The 26,239-nt window shown below is 40.1% G+C and overlaps 1 protein-coding gene across 1 annotated transcript in view; it reads left to right on the forward strand.

The window, feature by feature from the left end:
- The first annotated feature begins 4,787 nt into the window (after positions 1–4,787).
- Positions 4,788–26,239, forward strand: part of PLD5 (phospholipase D family member 5) — a 368,734-nt gene continuing 347,282 nt past the window's right edge. Inside the window, exon 1 of the mRNA XM_058533886.1 lies at positions 4,788–4,862. Within this exon, the coding sequence (XP_058389869.1) occupies positions 4,788–4,862 (75 nt within the window). The remainder of the gene's footprint in view (positions 4,863–26,239) is intronic.

Here is a 26,239-nt window from a genome sequence, read left to right on the forward strand (position 1 = left end):
GCTGTCTTAAGCTTCTGGATCTACTTCTTGACAACAAAGAATAGAGGAATTTTTTGGTCATTGTTTTAATATGATCTCGCCTAGTGTGAGGATAATTAGGGAAGACATAATGCACACTACCAAAGAAGGTCTGATTATTGACATGTCTTATTCATCGGTAATGAACCTTTACTAAAATCTGGTAATACTTAGTAAAAGTAAACATGAAAAATAAAACGTCTAAGTACTAAGAAGTATTCATTTGAGATTTTTTTGTCTGATGTGATAAAAATAAATCCTTTATTTAGAGTCGATGAGCCTGGCTTGTAGACCAGATTCTGTGATTTATTGGACACATGGCTTTGAGCAAGTCATTTATTCTCCCTGAGCTTCAGTTTCCTCCTTTCAAGACATGAAGGTGGTGGCAACTACCAAGACTACTCTCAGATAATTTTTCCATGAAGTAAATGTGATAAAGAGTATAAAAACTTGCTACAAATGTAAATGTTATGGAAATATAAGGTGTTATTGTTACGACAGGCTTACTAAAATACTCCCAGTTACTTCTTGATACTCTCAGCCTACTTTGAGCTTAGGTTTTATATCCATGCAAAATGTCTATGTCAGACAATGTTAACAATGTCTGGCCAATTGCATCTGTTAAGTTTAGGTTTGAAATCAATAGATGTTGATGGCTCATATATGTTTTATTTGAAAATTCTATATAGTTGGAAAGTATAGTATAAAATACCAATAGCGACTTAGGTAAAGTATTTCTAGAATAAATATAAACATTAATGAGATGCAAATTTGTGGCTGAGTGCAGTTTCTATAATTAATTACAGGCAATCAAGATTAATTGTGATATAACTACCAATGAAAGTGATAACTCATCATCGCAATGTAAAGAATGTAAATATCATAACATAAATAACATGAAGAACATTCCTGTGCCTGAATGTTCTAATAACAATAACATAGCATTCTATAGTTTATGCAGTGTTTTCTCTGTATTATATCATTTTATCCCTGTAGCAATCACTGGAGGTAGCAATGATGATTCTCCATTTATTAGATTGAAGACTGTTGAAGTCAAATGAAAACCAACAAGGTCACAACTTAGTAATTAAAAGAGCTGCTACTAAAATGTAGGTATTTTAATGTCAAGTCCAGTGCTCTCGAAGACAATGTTGCAAAAATGTGTGATGAAGTGTTAGCATAGTAAAGGATGAGGCATGACCCCGGTTCCCAAGAAGCCATTAGGCTAGTAGAAGCCCACACTGCGTTCAGAAAATATAAGGGCTATGAAAATGTACAGGAACAAGTGCTATGGGAGTTAACTTATAAATTCAATAATATTTATACATTTCAATAGTATTTTTGGTGTAAGATTCACATACTGAAATTGGCCATCTTCTGAAATATTATTTTCTTCTCTACGACAGTTTGAATAGAGTTCAATTTCATATAAAATGTTTTTTTGACGGTCAGCAAGCAAGTTCCATATTACTGTCATAAACAATGAACTTGGACAAGGATCCAAGATAGAAAAAAAATTGTGAATATGATTGCACTTAGGTTTATTTGAACTTGTTGAGTTCTTTTAAAAGTCTGGCACTATATACTAAGTAGATTAAGTATGAAACAGTAAAAATTTATACTTTGCCTGATATTTTTGACCATAACAAACATTACCTATGAATTGCTGATAATGCTCAATTCAGTAGCTTGCCTGAAACATATATGCTACCAGTATGCTCCTTTCAAAAAAGGGAGAGGGTAGCATCTACTATAGTGTTTTCCCCTAAAAAGGTTTAGTTAAAAAAAACCACATCTGTTCAATATGAAAGCCTGACTTGATACAGAAACTATTTGTTTAAATTCTGCTACAGTGGAACGCTTCATTATGACTTTGAATTGGGTATCTGTCACCTGTTAAGGTTTGGATACATCACGTGACCTACAGTGTAATCTTACAGAGCAAAGAGCAGAGGTCTCGTTGGCAGAAAGGCAGTCAGGTTTTTCTAACACCAGCATTATAAAAGATATATAACTGTTTATGGTCATTTAAACTGTGCATTTATACCTGGAAAAAAAAAAAAAAAAAGCAAAGGCAGTGAAGGCTAAATTGTAATAGCAAAAAAAATGAGAGATGACAATGGAATGTGAAGTGTTTGCAGCCTTCTAATTCTGGTTCAAATCCTTGCTTTGAAGTATAATTTCCGCTTGAGTAGTCTCAGTTGCCTCGCCTGGAAAATGGGGTTAATAACCTTTATCTTGCAGAATAATTATGAGATTTAGAGATAACCCCTAGGCTGTGGTACATAGTATACATTACATTTCAGCTCCTAAGAAAACCAATCTAGAATAACCAAAAATTGCATGTGAGTTATTTGAATTTCGCTGCTTCATCCCCAAATTGACTGCTCATAGGATTTTATTTCAACTACTATTGTTACAATACTATGGAGACTCTAAAAAGATCGGAGACACAATCCTTGCCCTCACAAAACTCCATCAACTTCCAACCTGGAATTTCTTCCTTTGAAACCATCAACCAAGTGGGACAGCTATGGGGTACGGTCCAGCTAAGGGCTGGAGAGAGAGATCCGTCTACCCTCTGTGGCTCCCTTTGAAATCTCCAGCATCCGTCTCCAGATTCCACACACTTGCCAAGCTTTTAAATGGACCTGAGAAATTTTTATCACTAGTTGTTATTTAGCCTTTCGGTAAAACCAAAAAATGTTTTGAGGTGCTGACTCCAAAGATAGCAAAAGATAAAGAGATTGACGATTTATTAACACACCTTATTACAAAAGATAAGAATAAAAATCATCATGCTTGGCTGTTTTAAGATGGGGCCTGGGAGGGAAAACAGAAATAAAAACGCTTGTGGGAGGAAAGCCTGGGCGTGGAAGCCTAGGGACAGAGAAGAGAAGGAACTGTCCAGCGCTCAGGCCACATGCCCCTCCTGAACAGTCTAGCTGAGCGAGCGTAGACAGGGATCCAGGATGAGGGGGTGGGGCCGCTGGGAGTCTTGTTCAAAGTGGACACTGCCGGCGGGGAGCAGCGGGTCCAGCGAGCCTGCCCACCCAGCCACTGCACTCTGGAGGGAGGATGTGCATCGCTACACCCTCGGATGAAAGAGGCGTGCGAGGCTCAAGAGGACACGTGTCCTTGGGGCCGTTTTCTGGGGTCGCTGGGCATCCTATGCTCTAAGTCCCCTGGGGGTGGGACAATGGGCTCCTGAGAGGGGAAGTTATTGAACTTTCAGAACAAGGGGAGGTCCAGACCAAGCAGGGGGGCAGGGTGAGAGGGGAGCTGCGGGATGGGCGAGGGGGAAGGGCGGAGGTGGTGCCCGGGTGTCTCCCTCCGATGCCTCCTCGCGCCCGGCGAGCAGGAGGGAGGAGGCGCCGAGACGGCGCTCACCTCTCCAGCGGCTGCCCACTGTCAAGTAACAATGCGAGAGGCAGCGGGGTAGCCCGCCGGAGCGGAGGCGGGTCCGCAGGCCGAGCCGGCCGCCCGGCCTGGGCGCGCGGGAGGGGCGGCGGCCGGATCGCAGCCCTCGGCCCCGCGGCGGCTCCTCACTGCGCCAACCTGCGGGCGCGGCGCGGGCTCGGCGCGGGCTTGGGCTGGCTGGGCCGGCGGCGGCCCCTCCCACCCGCACCCCACCCCCTACCCCCGCCGCCGCCGCCGCCGCCGCCTCCCCGCGCGCCCGCCCCGGGCCGGCCCGGGTCCCAGTCGGTGCCGCAAGGAGCCGGCGTGCGGAGCGCCCGCCCCGGGCATTCCTGCCTCCCGGAGCGGGCTCCCCTCCCGCCCTGCCTGCCTCTCGCCCCCGCCCCTGCCTCCCATCCCTCCCCCACACCTCCCTCGCTCCCCATCCCTGACATCGCCCTCCCTCCCAGGCCCCTCTCCTCCCGCGCCCGCCCCCTCCCGCCCGGCCGCGCGCTCCCCGCCGCGCTCGCTCCTTCCCCGGCTCCGGCTCGGCCTCCCGCTCGCCCTCGGTGCCCGCTCCCCGCGCGCCCAGCCCGAGCCCGCTGCGCGCCGGCCGCCGCCTGGTCATGTCAGGATGGAGATCCGGCAGCACGAGTGGCTCTCGGCCTCCCCCCACGAGGGCTTCGAGCAGATGAGGCTCAAAAGCCGCCCCAAGGAGCCCTCGCCGAGCCTGACCCGAGTGGGCGCGAACTTCTACAGCAGCGTCAAGCAGCAGGACTACAGCGCCAGCGTCTGGCTCCGGAGGAAAGACAAGCTGGAGCACGTAAGGGCGGCTCGCTCCCGGGGCCTCGGCCCCGCACCTGCCGCACGCACACCCACCGAACCCCGGGTGGCCCGAGCGCGCGCGGGGCGCGGGGACCAGGGCGTCCGCGTCCTCCATCCGACCCGCGGCGCAGGCTTCTCCTCCTGCACTTTCTCACTGTAGATGACTGGGCTGCGGGGAGGGGACGGGAGGTTCCTTTCCAGGCACTGCGTGGCCCCTGCGCACCTCGACCTCCCCACGGGCTTCCCGCTGTAGGGTTCATTTGCACGGTGTTCTTGGGGTGCCTGTGCGGGGTGAGCAGGAAGGGGAACTGCCATAAGCATGGTCCGAGGAACCTGGCGTTGCACGGTAATGGGCTTTAGAGGGGCGTTTGCCCGGGTCTTTGGGGCTGTTTTACTCTGTCCAGAAAGTAACAAATTAAAGAATTCGTAAAGTTGTCACCGCTGGCGACCCAGCCTGGGCTCGCGCACAAGCCGTTAGAGTTTTCTGCAGAGTGTCCTCTGGGGTGAGCAGTGGGCGATCCTCTCTACCTGAGCTCGATTAGGGAGAGATGTGCGCGTTGCATGGAGAAAGGCGAGAGAAAGAGCAGATCGCCCTGCTCTCCGTGAAGCCGCCCCTCTGGAGGGTGGGAGCTGGCGAGCGAGGACCTCCACTCCAGAAGAGTTTGGGCTTCCTGCGGAGCGTTATTGGCTCCGGGGCTGAGCCCCTACAAGACTCCGCATTGGGAAGGAAAAAATCCCCCTAAAAGGAGTTTAGTGGATCCACAGTTTCAAATCTGACCCATCAACATCTCCTTAAACCAAATATTAAAATGAAACAAAGAGAATTATCTCAAGAGTGCAGCGCAACTAGCTGCGGAGAGGATGCTAGTTCCTCCCGCGGAGCTGCAAATTCCAAATTGAGTCTGTTAATGGAATGTGGAGGTTCCCTTGTATTTGGGTCACATCGCCAATTATGATAAAAAGATAAGAACGAGAACCTCTGGAACTCTCACATCTCTTACCGCTGCCCCGACCTGAATCCTATCTGCCCCCCATTTGCTTCTCCTCTTCTCCTGGGCTTTGCACCAACAGCCAGCGTCTCAGGAGGAAGCCTGGCAAGGGGTATTTCTCTTAACCTGAAAGGAAGGTCTCTACCTTGTCTCTGAGGGTCTGATTAAGTCGCTGAAAGCTCCAGTTTAAAGCCTTGAGTTGGGGAGCAGCTGTCTTGTGTGTGGAGAAACATTTCCTAACCTCAAAGGGATGCCTCAGATCCTTAAGACATGGAAGTAACTGAAGGAGATTTCTAGGACAGGAAGTTGTTTGAGAGACAACGGTATCCACTTAAAAATACAAGCTACAGAACTAGCAAAGGAACTGGTGGTGTTATTAGTTTAAGGCAGGGGTAAATGGCATCCTCATGTTATCTAGTTTTGGTACTTCCGGGGGAGAATGGGCTAGCCTTAGATGGTGATAGAATGTATCTTCATTTTGGTTTCACTCTGAATGTGTGTTCATTGGCAACTTGTGCTTTTAGCTGATCTATTTCCTTTATTCTTACTGAAAACCAATAGTGCAACCTTCTATGACTACATCTTCTTGAGTCCCAGACGCTGCATGCATTATACTTAAATGGTTTCTTACTTTTAGGTTTTCATTGAAAGTATCAAGTCATAGCAGGGTGGCATGGCAGCCTCACCTTTCTGGACCAGTACAGGACGCTCAGCCCCTCCTGAGGGTTAGCCAAGGGGAGGAAGATCTGGTTGTTTGAAAGTGTGTGAAGGTCTATGCTTTCTTCACTCAGATGCTCCAAAAGAGAGCACTGCATTTATTGGGAAAAAAAAAAAAAATCAGTCACCTCATTTGTTATTTAAATCAACTCAGCATTTTTGTTTGCTTTCTCAACTATATTTCTTGTATTCTGTTCTGATATTTTCCTCTGTACTTGCCTTCAATTAGAAAGGGGGCTTTGCTTCCAAGGACATTTTTTGTGATATTCTCTTACTCCTTTGAAATATCTACAAACATTCTAAATGAAATATATTTATGAAAGTGCTATGAAAAAATTAAATTAGCATAAAAAATGTAAACTTTATTTGAATTCAAGCTCTGGGTGTTTATATTATATATCATATATTGTGTACAGTATGATGTTTCTGGTAGTTTGATGCTAATTTCTAATTAGGTGTGTATTTGAACTAGATATTGAATAATTAGATATTTTCAATTGGATAATTAGATATTGAGTAATTGATTTTTTTTTTTTTAGTTTTTTTCCTTTATTCTTTTCTTCTTTCTTTTCTTCTTATTGTATCTATATGAGAAGATGGATGTTAGCTGAACCTATTGTGGTAATCATTTCACAATAAACCAAGCCGTCATGCTGCACGCCTTAAACTTATACAGTGGTGTATGTCACCTTCTCAATAAAACTGGGAAAATACCCATAACAAATGAAGCTAGTATATTTTGCCACACAAAGCATGAAAATATACTGTTGACTTTATTATCGACAACATTCTGAACATATGTGGCACCTTCAAATTTAGACGTTGCCAAGTGAAGATGAATGTGTCATATGAAGTTCAGAGGTGATGGATAGTAGTTTAAAAAACACCCCTTTGATCTGTCTCATCAAATGGATGACCATTTTTTATCATATTAAAAGTGAATTAATAATTATGATGGAGATCATGTGCATGAAAACAGCCTACTGTTATTTTGCTGGTGCTTTAAAAGCTGATCTAGTACTAAGGGCATAAATAAGTTATGGCTTCAAATGACACACGTATTCAGTCAATTCCGCAATAACGGAATTCCCTGAAATGAACTGTGGCAGCATGTGAACTCTGCCCAGACTTCAGAGACATTACTTAATCCGAAAGTCAATAACGCAATGTAGAGTGACAGCTACAGAATATATTTCTACCCACTTTGCTAAAAATGAGAGTAGTTGATCTCTCCTCTCCTAGTTTAAAGGGTACAGGACCAATCCCTGGGTTGGACAAGAGAAAAGCAACATGAATTGGTCGAGGACTGGACTACTTTCAACCCATCTTTAAATTTGATTCCTTTCATTCGTTGGTCGATACCTAGGATGAACACCCATTAAGAAATGAATGTATGTGAAGGAATTCTTCCATTCTTAAGTCATAATGAGAAGCTACAAGGAAGTTGTTTTTGTCCCATGGATTCTGGACTTTAAATTCCACCTGGAAATTTAAGAAAGAAGTAAAATTGTTGGCCGTGTGTAGAACATTGTCTTATTAGCTGCAAATAGTGCTCTTGGTTCTTAGAATCTTTTGCTTCCTGTTCTGCATCATAACGCTTATGGCTTTAGAAGGGGTTAGATTTGGGAAACCATAGATGTCTTATTCTCTGTAGGATCCCATATTTACTTTAAGTATAATGTAAAACTGAAGGATTATGGTCTAGCAAAGCAAGAGGAGCATGGGGCCACTTCGTCAACCCCCTAACCCAACCCTGCTCTGTCAGCCCTCCCTGGGGAGGGGTCACTTTGAGAGTCACCGTTTAATATGGTTTGACTATCCCAGAAGACAGCATAACATTAGGCTGGTGTCCTTTTGTGGTATATGTTCTGTTTGAACTCTTTTTTTTTTTTTTTACAAAATGGGAGAGTTGCAGAGGCTGCTCTTCTTAGTTGCCTGGTTTTATGCCACTTGTGTTTGTGGAAGTTTTTTGATGCCATTTATGAAAATGGGGTTGCCTTATTTTCTCTCCTGCTTATTCAATTAGCTTTTGCCAAAGTGTGGTTAAGAGTGAGGCTCTGGGAGACAGACCTGGGTTTAGACTCTGACTCCATCTCTTAGTAACTCCGGATCTTAGGCAAAGGACTCACAGTCACTGGCATGTACAGTCACGTTCCTCCATAAAGGAGCCACAGGATTGCTGGGATGATTCAAGGAGGCAGCCCATGTCTATACTGCAGTGACACATAGTCCCCTATTGTCAGGCGCTCAGCACCACAAAAGTGTATTTTTACCTCATGCTTCTCGTCTGTGCAGGTTGGCAGGTGTCTTGGTCCATTTGGGCTGCTGTTACAGAATGCCATAGCCTGGGTGGCTTCTAAACAATGAACATTTCTTTCTCACAGTTCTGGAGGCCGGAAAGTCCAAGATCAAGGTGCCGGTAGATTTGGTGTCTGATGAAGGTCTGCTTCCTGGTTCACAGACAGCCGTCTTTTTGCTGTGTCCTCTCAGTGCAGAAGGAGCAAGGGAGCTCTCAGGGTCTCTTTCATAAGGGCACTAATCTCGTTCATGGGGGCTCCACTTTCATGACCTAATCACCTCCCAAAGGTGTCACCTCCTGAAACCATCACGCTGGGGGTTAGATTTCAACAGACGAATTTTGGGTTGGCACAAACATCCAGTCTATAGCAGCAGAGGGTTTTCCTCGTCTTAGTTGCCTGGCCTAATGGAAACTCAATCCTGATTCACCAGGATTCAGCTGCTGAATCATGTAGTGTCTCTCAAGGCTTCCATCCAGAAGTGATACATCCATCTGACTCATGTTGATTGGCCAAAGCGAGTTTCATGGCTAAGGCTTGCTTCAAGGAGGATGAGGAAACGGAATTCAACCAAGACCCAGAAGAAAGAGAAAGAGACCATCCAAAGTTAGTGCTCTAAAGTTAGGTAGTTAGGTCCTCTCCTAATTAGTTAGTTAGTTAGGCTACTTCATTAAGATGACCACAACACATAAACCACTTAGCACAGTGTATGACCCACGTTAAATGCTCAACACACAGGCCCTGTAGGTGTAATTGCTTCCCATCCTTTTGCCGGTAAGGCCAGCTCACTATCCTGGTCCTGACTCTCTGTGTGGCCCTCTGTTTGCTCTCTGCCTGGTCATTCTGAGGCTGACTCTTCTTGTTCCCATTCTCTGCTAGCAGAGACTGGCTCTTTGCCCCATCTCCAACCCCTGCTTTCCTTCCCAGCTCTGTACTGGTAGAATTAAATCAAGCTGTATTTTATTTATCTGCATGGTGGCTCAGAAAGCCTATTAAAATTGAAAGAGAAAGCAGAAGAGAGAGTTTGTAAAGAGTAGAAGACAGAACCCTTAATGTTCACACTTGTAGTGAGCCTTAATATCTTGCTTGGTTTAGTAAGTGCCTCACTTAGAAAAAAATTGTCTCCTCTAAGTGTGAATTTACATCTGCTTAAATGGAGTTTGGGTTACCAGCAAATAGTAAATAAATGCCAAGTGCACACTTGCCTCCTGGAATAAATTATTCACATGATGAGCAGAGAATAAATGGATTGGATCGAACTTGGTTACCATGGTCTAGGCTCATATTATGTAATGCCATTTATGTCCTACAGAGCAGATTCGTGAAAGTATTATACCCCACAGAGCAGATCAAGAACATACCAAAAAAACAGAGTTCAACCTAAGAGAATGAATCGTTAAGATGTTGCATTAAAAATCAAACAAGTGGGGCTGGCCCAATGGCACAGCGGTTAAGTTTGTGTGTTCCGATCCAGCAGCCTGGGGTTCACTGGTTCGGATCCTGGGCGTGGACCTACTCACCACTCAGCAAGCCATGCTGAGGTGACGTCCCACATAGAAGAACTAGAAGGACCTACAACTAGAATATACAACTACGTACTGGGGCTTTGGGGAGAAAAAAGAAAAAAAAAAGAAGGAAAATTGGCAACATATGTTAGCTCAGGGCCAACTTTCCTCAAAAAAAAAAATTAGCAATAATCTTAAAAAAAAATCAAACAAATAAGCAGAGAATATTTAAAATTTACTGGGATTATTTCCTGTGGTTTTAGATCAACAGAACAGACAAAGTCTAGGCTGAGGCAGGATTCTCTGCCTCTCAACTCATCAGTCAAAAATGAATGTTGAGATGTCTCTTGAGTGTGTTCTATTGGATCTCAGGCTTGCGTCCATTACCGTGTTTGTCACTGCTATCAGTAGCATAGATTTATCCACTAATGGACCTCTCTCACTGTGCATTGACATTTCAGTTTGTTTTGAAGAAACTTTGACTTCTTTGAACTTTGTTGGGTGTGGCTTATTGACTCATTTTAACATATTTACAGTCTGTGACATATCATATTTAGTATATTTAATTTAAGAAGCTCAAGGCTATTGGACTTAAGATTTCTTTTTCTTCCCTTCTTCCATATAATAGCCACATACCAATTTCTGGCTAGTTTCTCTACAAGTTTTTCTTCTCTTTACAGACTTCTATATCTATCTCAGGTTTAAACCTGTGTAACAATTGTCAGTTCTTCTGTTTTAGCTCCAAAGATTGAGAAAGCTGATGAATCTTTTGAATTTCTGAGACAAGGTGGTAGCTGTAATATGTTATGTTCTCGTACTGAATTGACTGATAGATGGCATAGCTAGGCAGAGGTAGAGTTTGTGGTAAGATTTCAGCTCAGAAATGGTGCTTCAGGTGTATACATTGGGGACATTTAAAATTACTGAATTGCTCAAGATTCATACCGACACAGACTGTGCTGTGAGAGTTTAGAGCACAACATAGATGTTGAGAGACAGTTGAAATGCCAAACTGTGATTGTTAAGAGACAGACCTTTTCACCAAAAAAGTACATTTTAATTTTTTTCAGAAACAGAGAAAAATGAGCCCAATTTCTAAAACTACAAATCAAGCCCTTAAGCAAGGCATATGGCGAAGAATGAAGAACATGGCAAACTTTCCCAGGTAGACTTACGTCCATGTGAGAAATCTCACTGCTTCCTAACATATGAAGTGGGCCTGAGTTGAACTACCCAACTGAGTATCATGGGACTGGGTGGCATGGCCATTGGGTGATAAATATGGTATTTTAGTCTCTAAAGTAGACAGTGAGCCTTGTGAACATACTGTTTCTTTGAACTGAGCTATTATTGTGCTCCTGCCAGTAAGTTGTTAGGTCTGATCCAACAATAACATGAGGACTCAAGATGAGAAGATGGGACTCATCGAAATAAAAAAAGTATGAACTGGCACACTCATCATCAACAGATGCTTATTGAGAGTGTCTTTTATGTGAAAGACACTTTGTTAGGAGATTATGAGGACTTTCGTTCAACAAGCATTTATGTGACATACACTCTGTTCCAAACAGTAGAGAATATGCAAAGATTAGAGCAGGGTCTCTCCCCTCAAGTTGTTTACAGTTTTATAAATACAGTTATAATATGATTACAGTGTTATGGATAATACAGAAAAATAGTATAAAACACTGCCTTCCAAGGACTTGTTGTTTAGACAAGGATAAAGTACAGTTAAAAAGATAAGAAATGAATCCTGTCATACATAATGATAATGTATTATAACAATGTTGATTTTATTCTAGTAATGCAAAGTTGATATAAAACTTGAAAGTTAATTAATGCAATTTATCACATTAACAGAATGAAAGTAAATCCATGTGATTGTCTCAATAGATGAAGAAAAAGCATTTGATGAAATTATATATCCATGAATGACAAGACTTTCAACAAACTGGAAGAAACAGAAACTTTGTTATTTTGATAAAGGATTTCTTTAAAAAGAATCATGGTTAATGGTGAAATATTGAAATTATTTGCATAGATTGTGAGTGAGACAGAGATGTCCACTATCATCACTTCTATTCAGCATTGTACAGGAGGTCATGACCAATGCAACAAGGCAAGAAAAAGAAATAAAAATATAAGAATTGGTAAGGAAGTAATAAAATTGTCATTATCAACAGATGACATGATTGTGTAATTTGAAAATCCAAAATAAACTATAGATATAGGTAATGAATTAATAATGTCACTGGACTTATCACAGCCACTGGATGCAAAGTCAATGTGCAAAATTAAATTATGAAAAAAGAATTCCAAAATAACACTAAAAACCATCACAATTTACATTAGCATAAAAATATCAAATACCTGAGAATAAATCTGGCATAAAAATAACAAATACTTAAGGAGACTGGTAAGACCTCTTTTTAATTCTCCCCTAGATTGATCTATAAAGTAGATACAATTCCAATTAAAATCCCAACAAGTTTGTCGCATGTGGAAAAATGATTCTAAAATTTATATGGAAATGCAAAGGGCCAAGCATAGCTAACACAATCTTGATGAAGAAGAGCAAAGTTAGGGGACTGCTTCCAGATAGCAAAACTTATTAGAAAGCTGAGTTAAGTAAAGCAGTGATATTGGTGCAAGGATAAACGAATAGATCAATTGAGAGAATAGAGAGTGCACAAACAGACCTGTGTATACTTTATTATTGACAGGGACTTGATTTATGACAAAAGTGGCAGGCACAGAAGTGCAATGGGAAAGAGATGTTCTTTTAAAAAATGGTGTTGAGTCCATTGTATGTCTATCTTAAAAAATGAATCTTGATTTCTCTTTCATGCCTCACACAAAATTCAGTTTAACTTGGGTTGTAGATCTAAATTAGAAAGTTAAACAAGGAAGCTTTTAGAAAACGATATAATAAAAAATCTTCATCAACTTGGACTAGGGAAAAAAATTCTTAAGGAGTTTTAATGGTCCCAATTTATTAAGATTAGTAAACTGGGCTACATTGAAATTAAGTAATTTTGCCTATAAAAGCTTCCATTAAGGGAGTGAAAAGGCAAGTCACAAAGCGGAAAGATATATTTCCAACACACATTCTATGACAAAGGGTTTTTATCCAGAAGAAATAAAGAGCACATACAAATCAATAAGAAAAACATAGACAACCCAACAGAAAAGTGAGCAAGACATTTAAACAAGAACTGCACGAGAGGATATCTAAATAGCCATAAATGTATGAAAAGGTACTTGATGTCATCAGTCATCAAGGAAGTAAACAGTTAAAACAAAATCATCCACCATTATACAGTCACCAAAATGGCTGAAATGAAAGTGATTGACAATAAGTGTTGATGAAAATGAGGAACATCTGGAGCTCTTATAACTTCTGGAAGGACTATAATTCATAGAACCACTTTGGAAAGCTGTTTGCAGTATCTACTAATTTGAGCACATGTATAACTTATGACCCGGCAATTAAATATCTATGTACATATCAAACAAATGTGTGTTCATGTGCACCAAAGGCATGTACAGGAATGTTTATTGAATGGTTATTTTAGTAGCCCCAATAGGATGCATCTCTATTATCCAATATAGTAGAATATCCTATATTCTAATATCTAATATTGTAATATCCAATATAATCGAATGGATAATTAACTCATTTATTCATGCAATACAATACATTAAGCAATGAAAAGGGTTTGATTATATATATGTATTTGTCTATGTATATGCAATAATGTGGTTTTACTCAGATATATAGTTAATGAGTGAAAGAAGACAGATATAGGCTGTATGATTCCATTTATGTGAAAAAACAGTCAAATTATGAATATAGAAGTCAGAATTAATGAGTGCCTTTGAGGATAAATGGGCACTAGGGAGACTTCTGTGGGGCCAATAGCATTCTCTCTCTTTTTTTAGGAGATGATTACAAAGTAACATTTATCAAGCTATACACTGAAGATTTGCATACTTTGTGTATATTTCCGTGATAGTTTACCAAAAAAAGTAAAATGTATATAGTGCCTTTCCCCTTGCTTACTACTTATCTCTTCCTATCCCTCCTCAGACTCTATGCTTCTCTCATCCTACTCTCTTTAGTCCATAGACCTTGGGCCATGATGCCCTCTGTCACTGTTGTCTTCACACGGGTGACTCTTACTTGTCACCTCTTCAGGTATGACTTCCAGGGTCCTTTCCTCTCCACATCCTCACCTTTTGCTTTAGGCAATCTTCCATGTCATCCCATTGCACATATTACACTCTGTTCTGATGGTGTGTTTATTTGCCTTCCCCACCAGACTATTCCCTCTTTAATAAATTCTTATTGAGCTCCCTTCAGGAGCACTTGTTTAGTGAATCGTAACCTTCTGGGGTTGAGAAACCTTAAATCACTCCTTGTCCAGAGGAGCTAGGCAAAGGTTTGTTTTGGGCCTTAGGAACCTAGGAAGAAGAGATGCTCGATGTAGGACTGGCCTGAACCAAGGCTTTTGAGTGGAATCTGCAGCAAAAATCCTGTTTGGAAGACCAGTGAGCTATCAAGTCTGACTGGAGGACAGGGTTTGTTTAAGGGAATGTTGGATGTGAAAACATCCACAATGTCAGATTAGGGCAAGGGCTTGAGGATTTGAATAGTAAGTTGAGTACACTGGGCATTATTCTGCAAGCAAAGGGGAGAAATTTCAATAGGCACTCTATTTGGCAAGTCCAGTTCAGAAAATCTGCTGGTGGCATGCAGCGTTGAGAAGTGAGAACCTGGAACTGGGGGGCCCAGTGTAAAGTCTCTTTTGGTGGTAGAGATGAGAAGTAACAAAAGGATATGGTGGAAGTAGAAAAGCCGACAAGGCACAGATGCAAGAAATATGAGTTCATAGGACTTGTGCTTGACTAGATGTGGGGAGTCTAAGAAAGCTCATCCATTCAGCAAACGTTTGAGTGCCAGGGATGTCCCAGAAATTGTGATTGGCATGATGGATACAAAGATGAACAGGGAAAATTCCAAAAGCTCCTTGAGAGTTGGAATTCTGCCCTGTTCATCTTTGTATCTTGGATCCAAGCCATTATTATTGTCTTGATCCATATTATCAATATTATTATGATCATAGTTAACAAACATTCCAATTCCTGCTCTCTGCAAGAAACTGAGCCTCAGGCTTGGGAAGATAAGGTGTGTGATTGGGCCTTTGACCTCAGGTTGCTTATGGTGTAGTCCTTCAGAACTCAAATGTTTTCACCCCTAACCTAAAGTCTGGTTAGGTGCCCCTGCTGTGTGGTCCCATAACACCGTGGGCAGGCATCTGTTATAGCACTTAACACACTGTTTTTTAAATTGGCTGATTAATTGTCTATCTTTTGCCTCAATGGAAAGTTTGAGGACAACAATGGTGTCTTATTCATAACAATGTACCCTTAATACCCAGCACAGTGCCTGGTAGGCATCTAATATTGATTGACTTGACTATTGAAAGAGTGAGTGAATGAATGAATATGTGCTTAGGAAGGCAGAACTTATACACATGAGTGAAGGAACAAGGTGGCATATGCTGCTTGCCAGATAAATGCGGCAGACGTTAAATGCAACAAGAATTCAGTGGAAAGAAGCATCAAAAGGTCTAAGAGAAACTACTGAAAAGGGTTATGGGGGCTGGCCGCGTGGCTTGGCGGTTAAGTGCGCACGCTCCGCTTCGCTACTGGCGGCCCAGGTTCGGATCCCGGGCGCGTCACTGACGCACCGCTTCTCCGGCCATGCTGAAGCCGCGTCCCACATACAGCAACTAGAAGGATGTGCAACTATGACGTAGAACTATCTACTGGGGGGCTTTGGGGGGGAAAAAAGGAGGAGGATTGACAATGGATATTAGCTCAGAGCCAGTCTTCCTCAGCAAAAAGAGGATTAGCACGGATGTTAGCTGAGGGCTGATCTTCCTCACCAAAAAAAAAAAAAAATATTTGAAAAGGGTTATGATTAAATATTTCATGGAGATTATAATAGACAAGGCTGCATCTGAACCATCCAAAGGTTGAGATTCCATCCATTTCTTTTAAGACTTGGGAAATGGGGGTTTCATGGCCACCTTAGTGACCGATTCCAATATCTGCTGCTATCATTTACAGTGAATTATCTTTTTGGTTTTAATTTCTCTATATCTTAGTTTTAATTAGGCAAGAGGAGAACATTAACTTTTTAATTTAATTTCCCCAAATACTTGGGTCTGACTTGTTGCCGTGCCTAAATCTGCTGGTTCATTATGTAGCCTCTGCCCTGCTCTGGCTGAGTGCACTTGATCAGACACTATAAGACACTCTGCAGCAGAGAATGTGTCAAAACTGCTAAAATCCCCCTAAAGACCTGCCACTCGTGATCATTAAGAATCTCCTACTATGACTTCCTGACTTGTCTGTTTCCAGCCTTTTTTCATTCCCTAAGATCTACTTGCTGTAATCCATGACATGTGCACTCACTGGTTAAAATCTGTCCTTTAAGATTCCTAATACATTGTGTCTTAGAAAATAAACTTTTATTTTGGAATAACTTTAGATCTACAGAAAAGTTGCAAAGATAGTGTGTGGTGATGGGTTGTAATTAGTATTTTGGTGGTGAACATGATGTAATCTATGCAGAAATAGAAGTACAATGATATACACCTGAAATTTTTACAGTGTTATAAACCAATGTTATTGCAATAAACAAAAATTAAAAAAAAAAAAAGAATGAGGGGTTAAAATTTCCAAATATTATCATTTATTACATGTTCCCATCAAACACTTTACAAATGATGGTTTGATTGCCTTGCAGTGTATGTCACTCTGAAATAATAAATTGAGATGTCTGCTTGCAAAAAAAAAAAAAAAAAAGATAGTAAAGGCATTTCCTGTACATCCCTCACCCAATTTCAGTTTCCTTTAATGTTAAATTCCAAACTCCAGACTGTATTAGAATTTCACCAGTTTTTAAATTAATGTCCTTTTTCTGTTCTAAGATCCGTTTCAAGATAACACCTGGCATTTGGTTGTAAGTGTCCTCAGTCACCCTTTGCTCTGTGACAGTTTCTCAGGCTTTCCTCATTTTTCATGACCTTGACATTTTTTTCAGCTTTATTGAGGTGTAATTGACTAACAAAATTGTAATATATTTAAAGTGAGCATCGTGATGATGTGATATACATTTTTATTGTGAAAGGATTCCCACCGCAAGTTAATGAAAACGTCCATCGCCTCACATATTTATCTTTTTTGTGTGTGACAACATTTAAGTTCTACTCTCAGCAAATTTCAATTAGATAGACAGTGTTATCAACCATAATCACCATGTTTATATTCGATCCTCAGACCTTACTCATCTCATAACTGAAAATTTATACCCTTTTACCAACATCTCCCTGTTTTCCCCACCCACCAGCCCCTGGCAACCACTTTTCTACTCTCTATTAGTTTGACTTTTTTTTTTTTTACATATAAGTGATACCATGCAGTATTTGTCTTTCTCTGGCTTATTTCACTTAACATGATGCCCTCAAGTTCTTCCATGTTGTCACAAATGACAGGAATTTCTTCTTTCTCATGAAATATCATGTCTTCTTTATTCATTCATCTGCTAATGGGCACTTAGGTTGTTTCCACATCTTGGCTATTGAGAATAATGCTGCAATGAATATGAAAGTGCAGATATCTCTTCCATATCCTGTTTATGTTTCCTTTGGATGAATACCCAGAAGTGGGATTGCTGAATCATATGGTAGTTCTATTTTTAATGTTTGAGAAACCTCCATATTGTTTCCCATAGTGGCTGCACCAATTAATGTTCCCACCAACAGTGCACAAGGGTTCCCTTTTCTCTACATCCTCGGCAATACTTGTTATTTGTTGTCTTTTTGATGCTAGCCGTTGTAATAGGTGTGAGGTGATATCTCATTGTGGTTTTGATTCACATTTCCCTGATGATTAGTGATGTTGAGTATCTTATCATGTATGTCTCATATATGTATGTCATGTATGTCTTTCATGTATGGATCTGTATGTATTCTTTGGAAAAATGTCTATTCAGATCCTCTGCCCATTTTTTAATCAAATTGTTTTTTTCCTGTTGAGTTGTATGAGTTCTTTATATATTTTTGATATCAACTCCTTATCAGATGTATGATTTACAAATATTTTCTCCCGTTTCGTATATTGCCTTTTCATTAGGCTGATGGTTTCCTTTGCTGTACAGAAGCTTTTTAGTTTGATGTAGCGCCACTTTATTTTTGCTTTTGTTGCCTTTGCTTTTGGTATCAAATCCAAAAACTCAGTGCCAAGACCTATAAACCTATGTTTTCTTATAGGAATTTTATGGTTTCAGGTCTTATATTCAAGTCTTTAACCCATTTGGAGTTAATTTTTGTGTATGTGTAAGATAGGCGTCCAGTTTCATTCTTTTGTACTTGGCCGTCTAGTTTTTCAAACACCATTTATTGAAAAGACTGTCTTTTCCCTTATATTCTTGGCTCCTTCGTTGTGAAGTAATTGATCATGCCTGTGTGGGTTTATTTCTAGGCTTTCTATTCTGTTCTATTGATCTATGTGTCTATTTTTATGCCAATACCATACTGTTTTGATTACTATAGCTTTGTAATATAGTTTGAAATCAGAAAGCATGATGCATTTAGTTTTGTTCTTCTTTCTCAAGATTGCTTTGGCTGTTCAGGGTCTTTTGTGGTTCCATACACATTTTAGGATTGTTCTATTTCTGTTAAAAATACCATTGGAATTTTGATAGGGATTGCATTGAATCTGTAGATTGCTTTGGGTAGTATGGACATTTTAACAATATTCACAGATATCTTTCCATTTATTTGTGTCTTCTTCAGTTTCTTTCATCAGTGTCTTACAGTTTTAGTGTATAGTTCTTTCATCTTCTTGGTTAAATTTACTCCTAGGTATTTTATTCTTATTGATACAATTGTAAATGGGATTCTTTTCTTATTTTCTCTTTCTGATAGCTTGTTATTAGTATATAGAAACACAATAGATTTTTGTATATTGATTTTTTTTTATCCTGAAAATTTACTGAATTCATTTATTAGTTCTAACAGATTTTTGGTGGTGTCTTTAGGGTGTTCTGTATATAGTGTCATGTCATCTGCAAATAGTGACAGTTTTACTTCTGCTTTTCCAATTTGGATGCCTTTTATTTCTTTTTCTTGCCTAATTGCTCTGGGTAGGACTTCTAATATTCTGTAGAATAAAAGTGGTGAGCGTGGGCATCCTTGTCTTATTCCTGATCCTAGAGGAAAAGCTTTCAGCTTTTCACCTTTGAGTATGTTAGCTATGGGCTTGTCATATATGGCCTTTATTATGTCGAGGTACGTTCTCTCTACACCCAGTATGTTGAGAGTTTTTGTCACTAATGGATGTTGAATTTTATCAAATGATTTTTCTACATATATGTATTGAGATTATCATATGATTTTTTTAACTTTCGTTTTGTTACTGTGATGCATCACACTGATTTATTTGCGAATGTTGAAACATTCTTGCATCCCTGTAATAAATCTCACTTGATTATGGTGTTTCATCCTTTTAATTTCTTGTCAAAATTGGTTTGCTGATATTTTGTTGAAGATTTTTACATCTATGTTCATCAGCAGTGTTGGCCTATAATTTTCCTTTGTTGTAGTGTCCTTGTCTGGTTTTGGTGTTAGGGTAATGCGGCCCTCATAAAATGAGTTTGAGAGTTTTCTCTCCTTTTCTAATGTGTGGATGAGTTTGGGAAGTATTGGTGTTAATTCTTCTTTAAATGTTTGGTAGAATTCACCAATGAAGCCATCTGGTCCTGGACTCTTCCTTATTGGGAGGTTTTTGATTACTGATTCAATCTCCTTACTAGTAATTGGTCTGTTGAGATTTTCTATTTCCTCATGATTTAGTCTTGGTAGGTTGTTTGTTTCTAGGAATGTATCCATTTCTTCTAGGTTGTCCAATTTGTTGGTGTATAATTGTTCATAGTATCTCTTATGATCCTTTGTATTTGTGTGGCATCCATTGTAATGTCTCCTCTTTCATTTCTGATTTTATTTATTTGAGTCCTTTCCTTTTTTTTCTTGGTAAGTCTAGCTAAAGAATTGTCTGTTTTGTTTATCTTTTCAAAAAACCAGCTCTTAGTCTTTGATCTTTTCTATTGTTGTTTTAGTCTCTATTTCATTTATTTCCACTCTGATCTTTATCTCATTCTTTCTGTTAACTTTGAGTTTAGTTTTTTATTTTTCTAGTTCCTTGAGGAGTAAGGTTGGGTTGTTCATTTGAGCTCTTCTTTCTTAATGTAGGCATTTATCACTATTAGCTTCCCTCTGTAAACTGCTTTTGCTGCATCCATAAGTTTTGTTATGTTGTATTTCCTTTTCATTTGTCTCAGGATATTTTTTGATTTTCTTTTTGATTTCTTCTTTGACTCATTGGTTCTTTGACTCAGTACCATTTTTTAATCCCCACATATTTGTGAATTTTCTGGTTTTCGTCTTGTAATTGATTTCTAGTTTCATACCATTGTAGTTGGAAAAGATGCTTGAAATGATTTTAATCTTCTTAAATTTATTAAGACTTGTTTTGTGGTCTAATGTATAATTTATCCTGGTACTTGAGAAGAATGTGTATTTGCTGATGTTGGATGGGATGTTCTATAAATGTCTGTTAAGTCCATCAGGTCTGATGTGTAGTTTAAGTTCAATAATTCCTTATTGATTTCTATCTGGATGATCTACCTATTGTTGAAAGTGGGGTATTGAAGTCTCCTAATATAGTATTGCTGTCTATTTCTCCCTTTAGGTCTTTTAATACTTGCTTTATATATATATATAGGTGCTCCTATGTCGGGTGCATAAATATTTACAAATGTTATATCCTTTTGTTGGATTGACCTCTTTATCATTATATAATGACATTCTTTATTACAGTCTTTGGCTTAAAGTCTATTTCTTTCTTTTGGTTTCCATTTGCATGGAATATCTTTTTCTTCTTTTGTTTTCAGTCTGTTTGTTCTTAAATCTGAAGTGAGTCTCTTGTAGGCAGTATGTCGCTTATTGCATGTTTTTTTTTTTAATCCATTCACTCTATGTCTTTTGATTGGAGAATTTAGTCCATTTTCATTTAAACTAATTGTTGATATATATGGACTTACTATTGCCATTTTGTTAATTGTTTTCTGGCTGTTTTTAATTTCTTTGTTCCTCTTTCCTTTGCTTTTCCATTTGTGATTTGCTGACTTTCTGTAGCATTATGTTTAGATTTCTTTCTCTTGATGTTTTGTGTGTCTATTACAGATTTTTGCTTTGTGCTTATCATGAGGCATGTATAAATATCTTATATTTATAATGTTTATTTTAAATTGATTACTTAAGTTTGAATGCATACTAAAGCTCTGCAACATTGTATGTTCTTGTTGTCACTATTTATATTTTTTACCTTGTGTACTCATTAATAAATTATTATAGTTATAGTTGTTTTAACTACTTTTGTCTTTTAACCTTCAGACTAGACTAATAAGTGATTTACCCACCACCATTACAACATTAGAGTATTCTGAATTTAACTATATGTTTACCTTTACCACTGAGTTTTAAAATTTCATATGTCTTCTTGTTACTTATTAGCATCCTTTCATCTCAGCTTGAAAAGTCTCTTTAACATTTCTTGTATTGTCTAGTGGTGATGAACTTTTTTAGCTTTTACTTGTTGGAAAACTCTTTATCTGTTCTTTAATTATGAAGAGCAACACTGCTGGGTAGAGTACTCTCGGTTAGCAGTTTTTTTTCTTTGAGCCCTTTGAATACATCATGCTACCCACTTCTGACCTGCAAAGTCTGTGCTGAAAAATCTACTGGTAGTCCTAGGGTGATCCCATTGTATGTAACAAATTGCTTTTCTCTTGCTGCTTTTAAGATTCTCCCCTTGTCTTTAACATTTTTTTGTTTTTGTTTTTTTAGTGAGGAAGATTGGCCCTGAGTTAACCTCTGTTGCGAATCCTCTTCTTTTTGCTTGAGGAAGACTGACCATGAGCTAACATCTGTGACAGTCTTCCTCTATTTTGTATGTGGGTTGCCGCCACAGTGTGGCTTAATGAGTGGTGTAGGTCTTCACCCAGGATCTGAACCCATGAACCCCAGGCCACTGAAGTGGAGTGCACCGAACTTAACCACTACGCCACTGGGCTGGCCCCTCTCTCCTTGTCTTTAACATTTGACAAGTTATTTATAATGTGTTTTGGTGTGGGTCTCTTTGGATTCACTTCATTTGGCTCTCTCTGGGCTACCTGGATCTGGGTGTCTGTTTCTTTCCCCAGGTTAGGGGAGTTTTTAGCCATTATTTATTTGAGTAAGCTTTCTGTCCCTGCCTCTCTCTCCTCCTTCTGGGGCCCTAGTTTGTGAATATTGGTCTTGTTGATGGTGTTCATCAGTAGCTTAAATTATCTTCACTCATTTTCATTTTTTTTCTTTTCGCTCCACTGATTGGATGAATTCTAGTGCCCCATCTTCAAGTTCACTAAATTTTTCTTCTGCTTGCTTTAGTCTGTTGTTAAACACCTCTTGAAGTTTTTAGTTCAGTTATTTTGTTTTTCAGCTCTGTGATTTCTGTTTGGTTCTTTCTTATATTTTCTATCTTTTTGTTGAAATTCTACTTTGTTCATGCATTGTTCTTCTGACCGTGGTGAGCATCTTTATGAGCAGTATTTTGAACTCTTTATCAGGTGGTCACTAATCTTTGTTTCATTAAGGTCTGTTTCTGGAATTTTATCTTATTCTTTGGATTGTAACATATTTCTCTGTTTCTTCATTAACCTTGATTCTCTTTGTTGGTGTCTTTGCATTAGATAAAACAGCCACTTCTCTCAGTCTTAAAGGAATGGTCTCATGTAGGAGATGAACCTTATCATTCAGCCAGGTCCCAGATCTTGGTTGTCTCTCTAACCTTTCTGATTGTCCAAGCTGCCTTCATTGTTCTTAGTGGCTCCCTAGTAGTTGAGGATGTGCCAAGACCTGGCAATGTCCCAAAGGGGAGGATCTCAGTCAGCACCTAGATGGAGGCTGATTGGAAGCCAGACCTTCAGGCAGCAGCCTTAAAGTGTGCAAATAGGCCTCTTCCTAGGAAAGACTGGGAGATGGACATTTCTCTCTTATGTGTTGAGCCCTGGGAGGATAGCTGGTTAAGAACTATTTCTTTGTTTGCTACATTCCTGTCGAACCTTCCAGCACACGGCTGGCTGGCCACCAGAGCCAGGCGTTCAAGAGCTGCATTCTCTGGGCAGCAGCCACAAAAGCTGGGGTGCCAAATGTGTGCACAAGCTCCTTTCAGGGAAGCATCAGTCCCCTGGAGCAGGGCAGAGGAAGAATGTGAAGATGGTGCCCACCAGCTTCCCAGGTTTCCAGAGAGGATTGCATTAGGCCCCTAGATGTGTGTTAAATTAGAAACTTGACCCTCAGGCTGCAGCTTTTAAGATATGAAAATTGGTCTTTTTCAGGGAAAGACTGAGAGATGCGCATTTTTCTCTGCTGCCTCTGCTCTGAGCCCTGGGAGGAGAGTCACAATGAGTTCTCATGAACCCATTAAGAACTATTTCTTTGTTTGCTATAGTCTTGTGGGTCTCATGGATGCAAGCCCTGTTGGCTTTCAGAGCTAGGTGTCTTGGAGACCTGTCCCTCTGGTGGAAGTCTTAGAATTTGGGGTGCTAGATGTTGAGTCCATACCCTTCATTCCTCAGATTGAAGCTGGAAGATGTGAGTTTCTTCCTGATTACATGTTTCTGTGCCAGGAGTGGGGTTTATGGCAAGAGTGTGTCTCAGCCTTTCCTACTGTTTCTTAGTGTTTTTTTCCCATTTGCCTGATGTGTAGGAGTCACTCAACTAGTTTCTGGATTCTTTCAAAGGCAGTTGTTTCATGTGTAGCTGTAGACTTGGTGTGCCCATTGGAGCAGTTGAATTTAAGAGCCTCATAGGTTGCCGTCTTGGACCCAAACCCATGACCTTGACAAATTTAAGGAGTACTGCTCAGGTATTTTGTAGAATGTTCCTCACTTTGGGCTTGTCTGATTTTTTTTTTTTTTTTTATGCTTAGACTGATTATGGGTTTTTGGAAAGACTATCACGGGGTAAAGTGCCCTTCTCATCATATCGAGAAGATCAAGGGGTACATGTTATCCACATGATGTTACTGATGATATTCCTTAAATTGTTCCTGCTTTGGCTGTTGGGAACTCTTTCAGTTTGTCTCCTGTGTCCCTTGGAAATGTCCCCATCTTTTTATTTTTTGAGCACTTCCTTACTTTCTGGTACTACAAAATGTTCCAGGCTCATCTTATGTTTTTCCTATACTTTCTTAATCTATTCTTAAAGATGTTTTTTCATACATATATTTAAAAAGGAGATGTTTAATTTCCAGCCCCAACTGAGTCTACTGCTAAAAGGCTGCAATAAGAGAAATATTCAGTAGTTTCATATGTCCAGTGAAAGTTCAATACATGTATTTTGATAAAGATGACCATCTTCATTTGAACTTTTTATAAAACTCCTGAAATATCTTATTTGTAAATCCAGCCCATAAATCCTCATTCAGTTGATGGAAAGAAGTTTTCTACTAAGCAAATAATAGGGCATGCTGAGTGGTGCAGTGACTTTATATCGTATCCTAATATAGTATGTGTACATGAGTGTTTGTGCATGTGCACACGCACTCCTCTTTGTGTATACAGATACTCTCCTTCTTCTATTTTTTCCAGTATTAGTGGCCTGCTGTGGAGAATCAAGCTCTGCATTAGGGCGTTAATAAGTCTTATAATATTCTCTGTTTCCCAATTTGGCATTATTTTCCAACCTGTTTTTTCATGCTTATAATACTTGGTCTGACGATTGGCCCAGTGGCATAGTGGTTAAGTTAACATGCTCCAGTTCGGCGGCCTGGAGTTCGCAGGTTCAGATCCCAGGCGCACACTGACTCACCGCTTGTCAAGCCATGCTGTGATGGCGTCCCAGATAAAGTAGAGGAAGATGGGTACAGATGTTAGCCCAGGACCAATCTTCCTCAGCAAAAAGATGAGAATTGGCATCGGATGTTAGCTCAGGGCTAATCTTTCTCACCAACAAAAAAAATGAAGAATACTTGGCCTGTGTGTGGAAAAGAGAAGTCTTCCATTGTCATCCATCACAGTGTCCTCTTTTCAGAGCCTAGATGCTATCCTCTGAGGTTTGAAATCTCCTTTGAAACCTTACTTGGAATCTTTTCAACACTAGCCCATTCATATTAAGAAAACATCTCCAAGCAGAACCAAGAAAAGGTGAGCAAAAAGAGAAGGAAATATTGGTGAGATAGGCATTGAAATGCTTGGGAAGTGTAGCACTTCAAGGCAGACATACTTCTGGTGTGCCATTTCAGGAGTGTGAATGTGTGAAGAATGTGCATTTGTCTGTGGAGTCTCCCGTCTCTCATTTCAAGGTGCTCCTTTCCCACTCTCGTCTGCTTGCACACCTGTGCTCCTCCCAACAAGCTGTAAGCCAAAAAACGAAATGAGTTATCATTATGGTTGTAGCAGTTTTCACTCTAGGAAATATTACAAAAATGGAGTGAAGATAAGATAACAATTCCCAGGACTTTGCTGGAAGTGGCTGTGAAAGAAATGCTTTACTATCACTGTGCCCATTTTCTTTAACAAAAACAAAGATGAATAGGAAGCCCATGTATCCTCTGAGTGTAAAGGAGGAAGAAAGAAAGGTAGATGCTCAGGGGCCGTGTGGAGCAGATGCAATAAGTCTCCTGAAGAATTAGTGTTACTACTGATGAAGCATCAACAATGAAGAATGCACACAGAGGCATTCAAAAGAGGCAGGCCCTTGCTCTCTAAGACTTTTATGTAGCTGCCATTCCTATTTTATTAGGATAACTTTTTCTCTTTGGATACATCACTTTACTTGATTTTTTATTGGGTTTAGAGTAACTGTCACAGGGGCCAGCCCAGTGGCGTAGCAGTTATGTTAGCATGTTCTGCTTCTGCGACCCGGGGTTTGCCGGTTCGGATCCTGGGTGCGGACCTGCTCACCACACATCAATCCATGCTGAGGCAGTGTCCCATGTAGAAGAGCTACAACTCTACAACTATAATACACAACTACGTACTGGGGCTTTGGGGAGGGAAAAAAGAGGAAGAGGAAGATTAACGATAGATGTTAGTGCAGGGCCAGTCTTCCTCAAAAAAAAAAAAAAAAAGAATAACTGTCACAGAATTGGTGTTGAGATCCAGGAAAGAAAGTTGGTAGGTCTGGGTAGGAGTGTTAAGGACATAGGCAGGTGAAAAGGTTTATAGATGGAGATGAGCTACTGGGGTGAGAATGCACTGATTTTAGTTTGGTCTTTCAGTCTCCTTCCTGTTTTTAAATGGCAAAAGAGGAAGATTTGTTTCTTGAAGGCACAGAGCACGGCGAAAAGCTGACCATTGTGGCAACTTTTAAAGAGT

The sequence above is a fragment of the Diceros bicornis genome, chromosome 38 (genome assembly GCF_020826845.1).
Source record: "Diceros bicornis minor isolate mBicDic1 chromosome 38, mDicBic1.mat.cur, whole genome shotgun sequence".
NCBI lineage: Eukaryota > Metazoa > Chordata > Mammalia > Perissodactyla > Rhinocerotidae > Diceros > Diceros bicornis.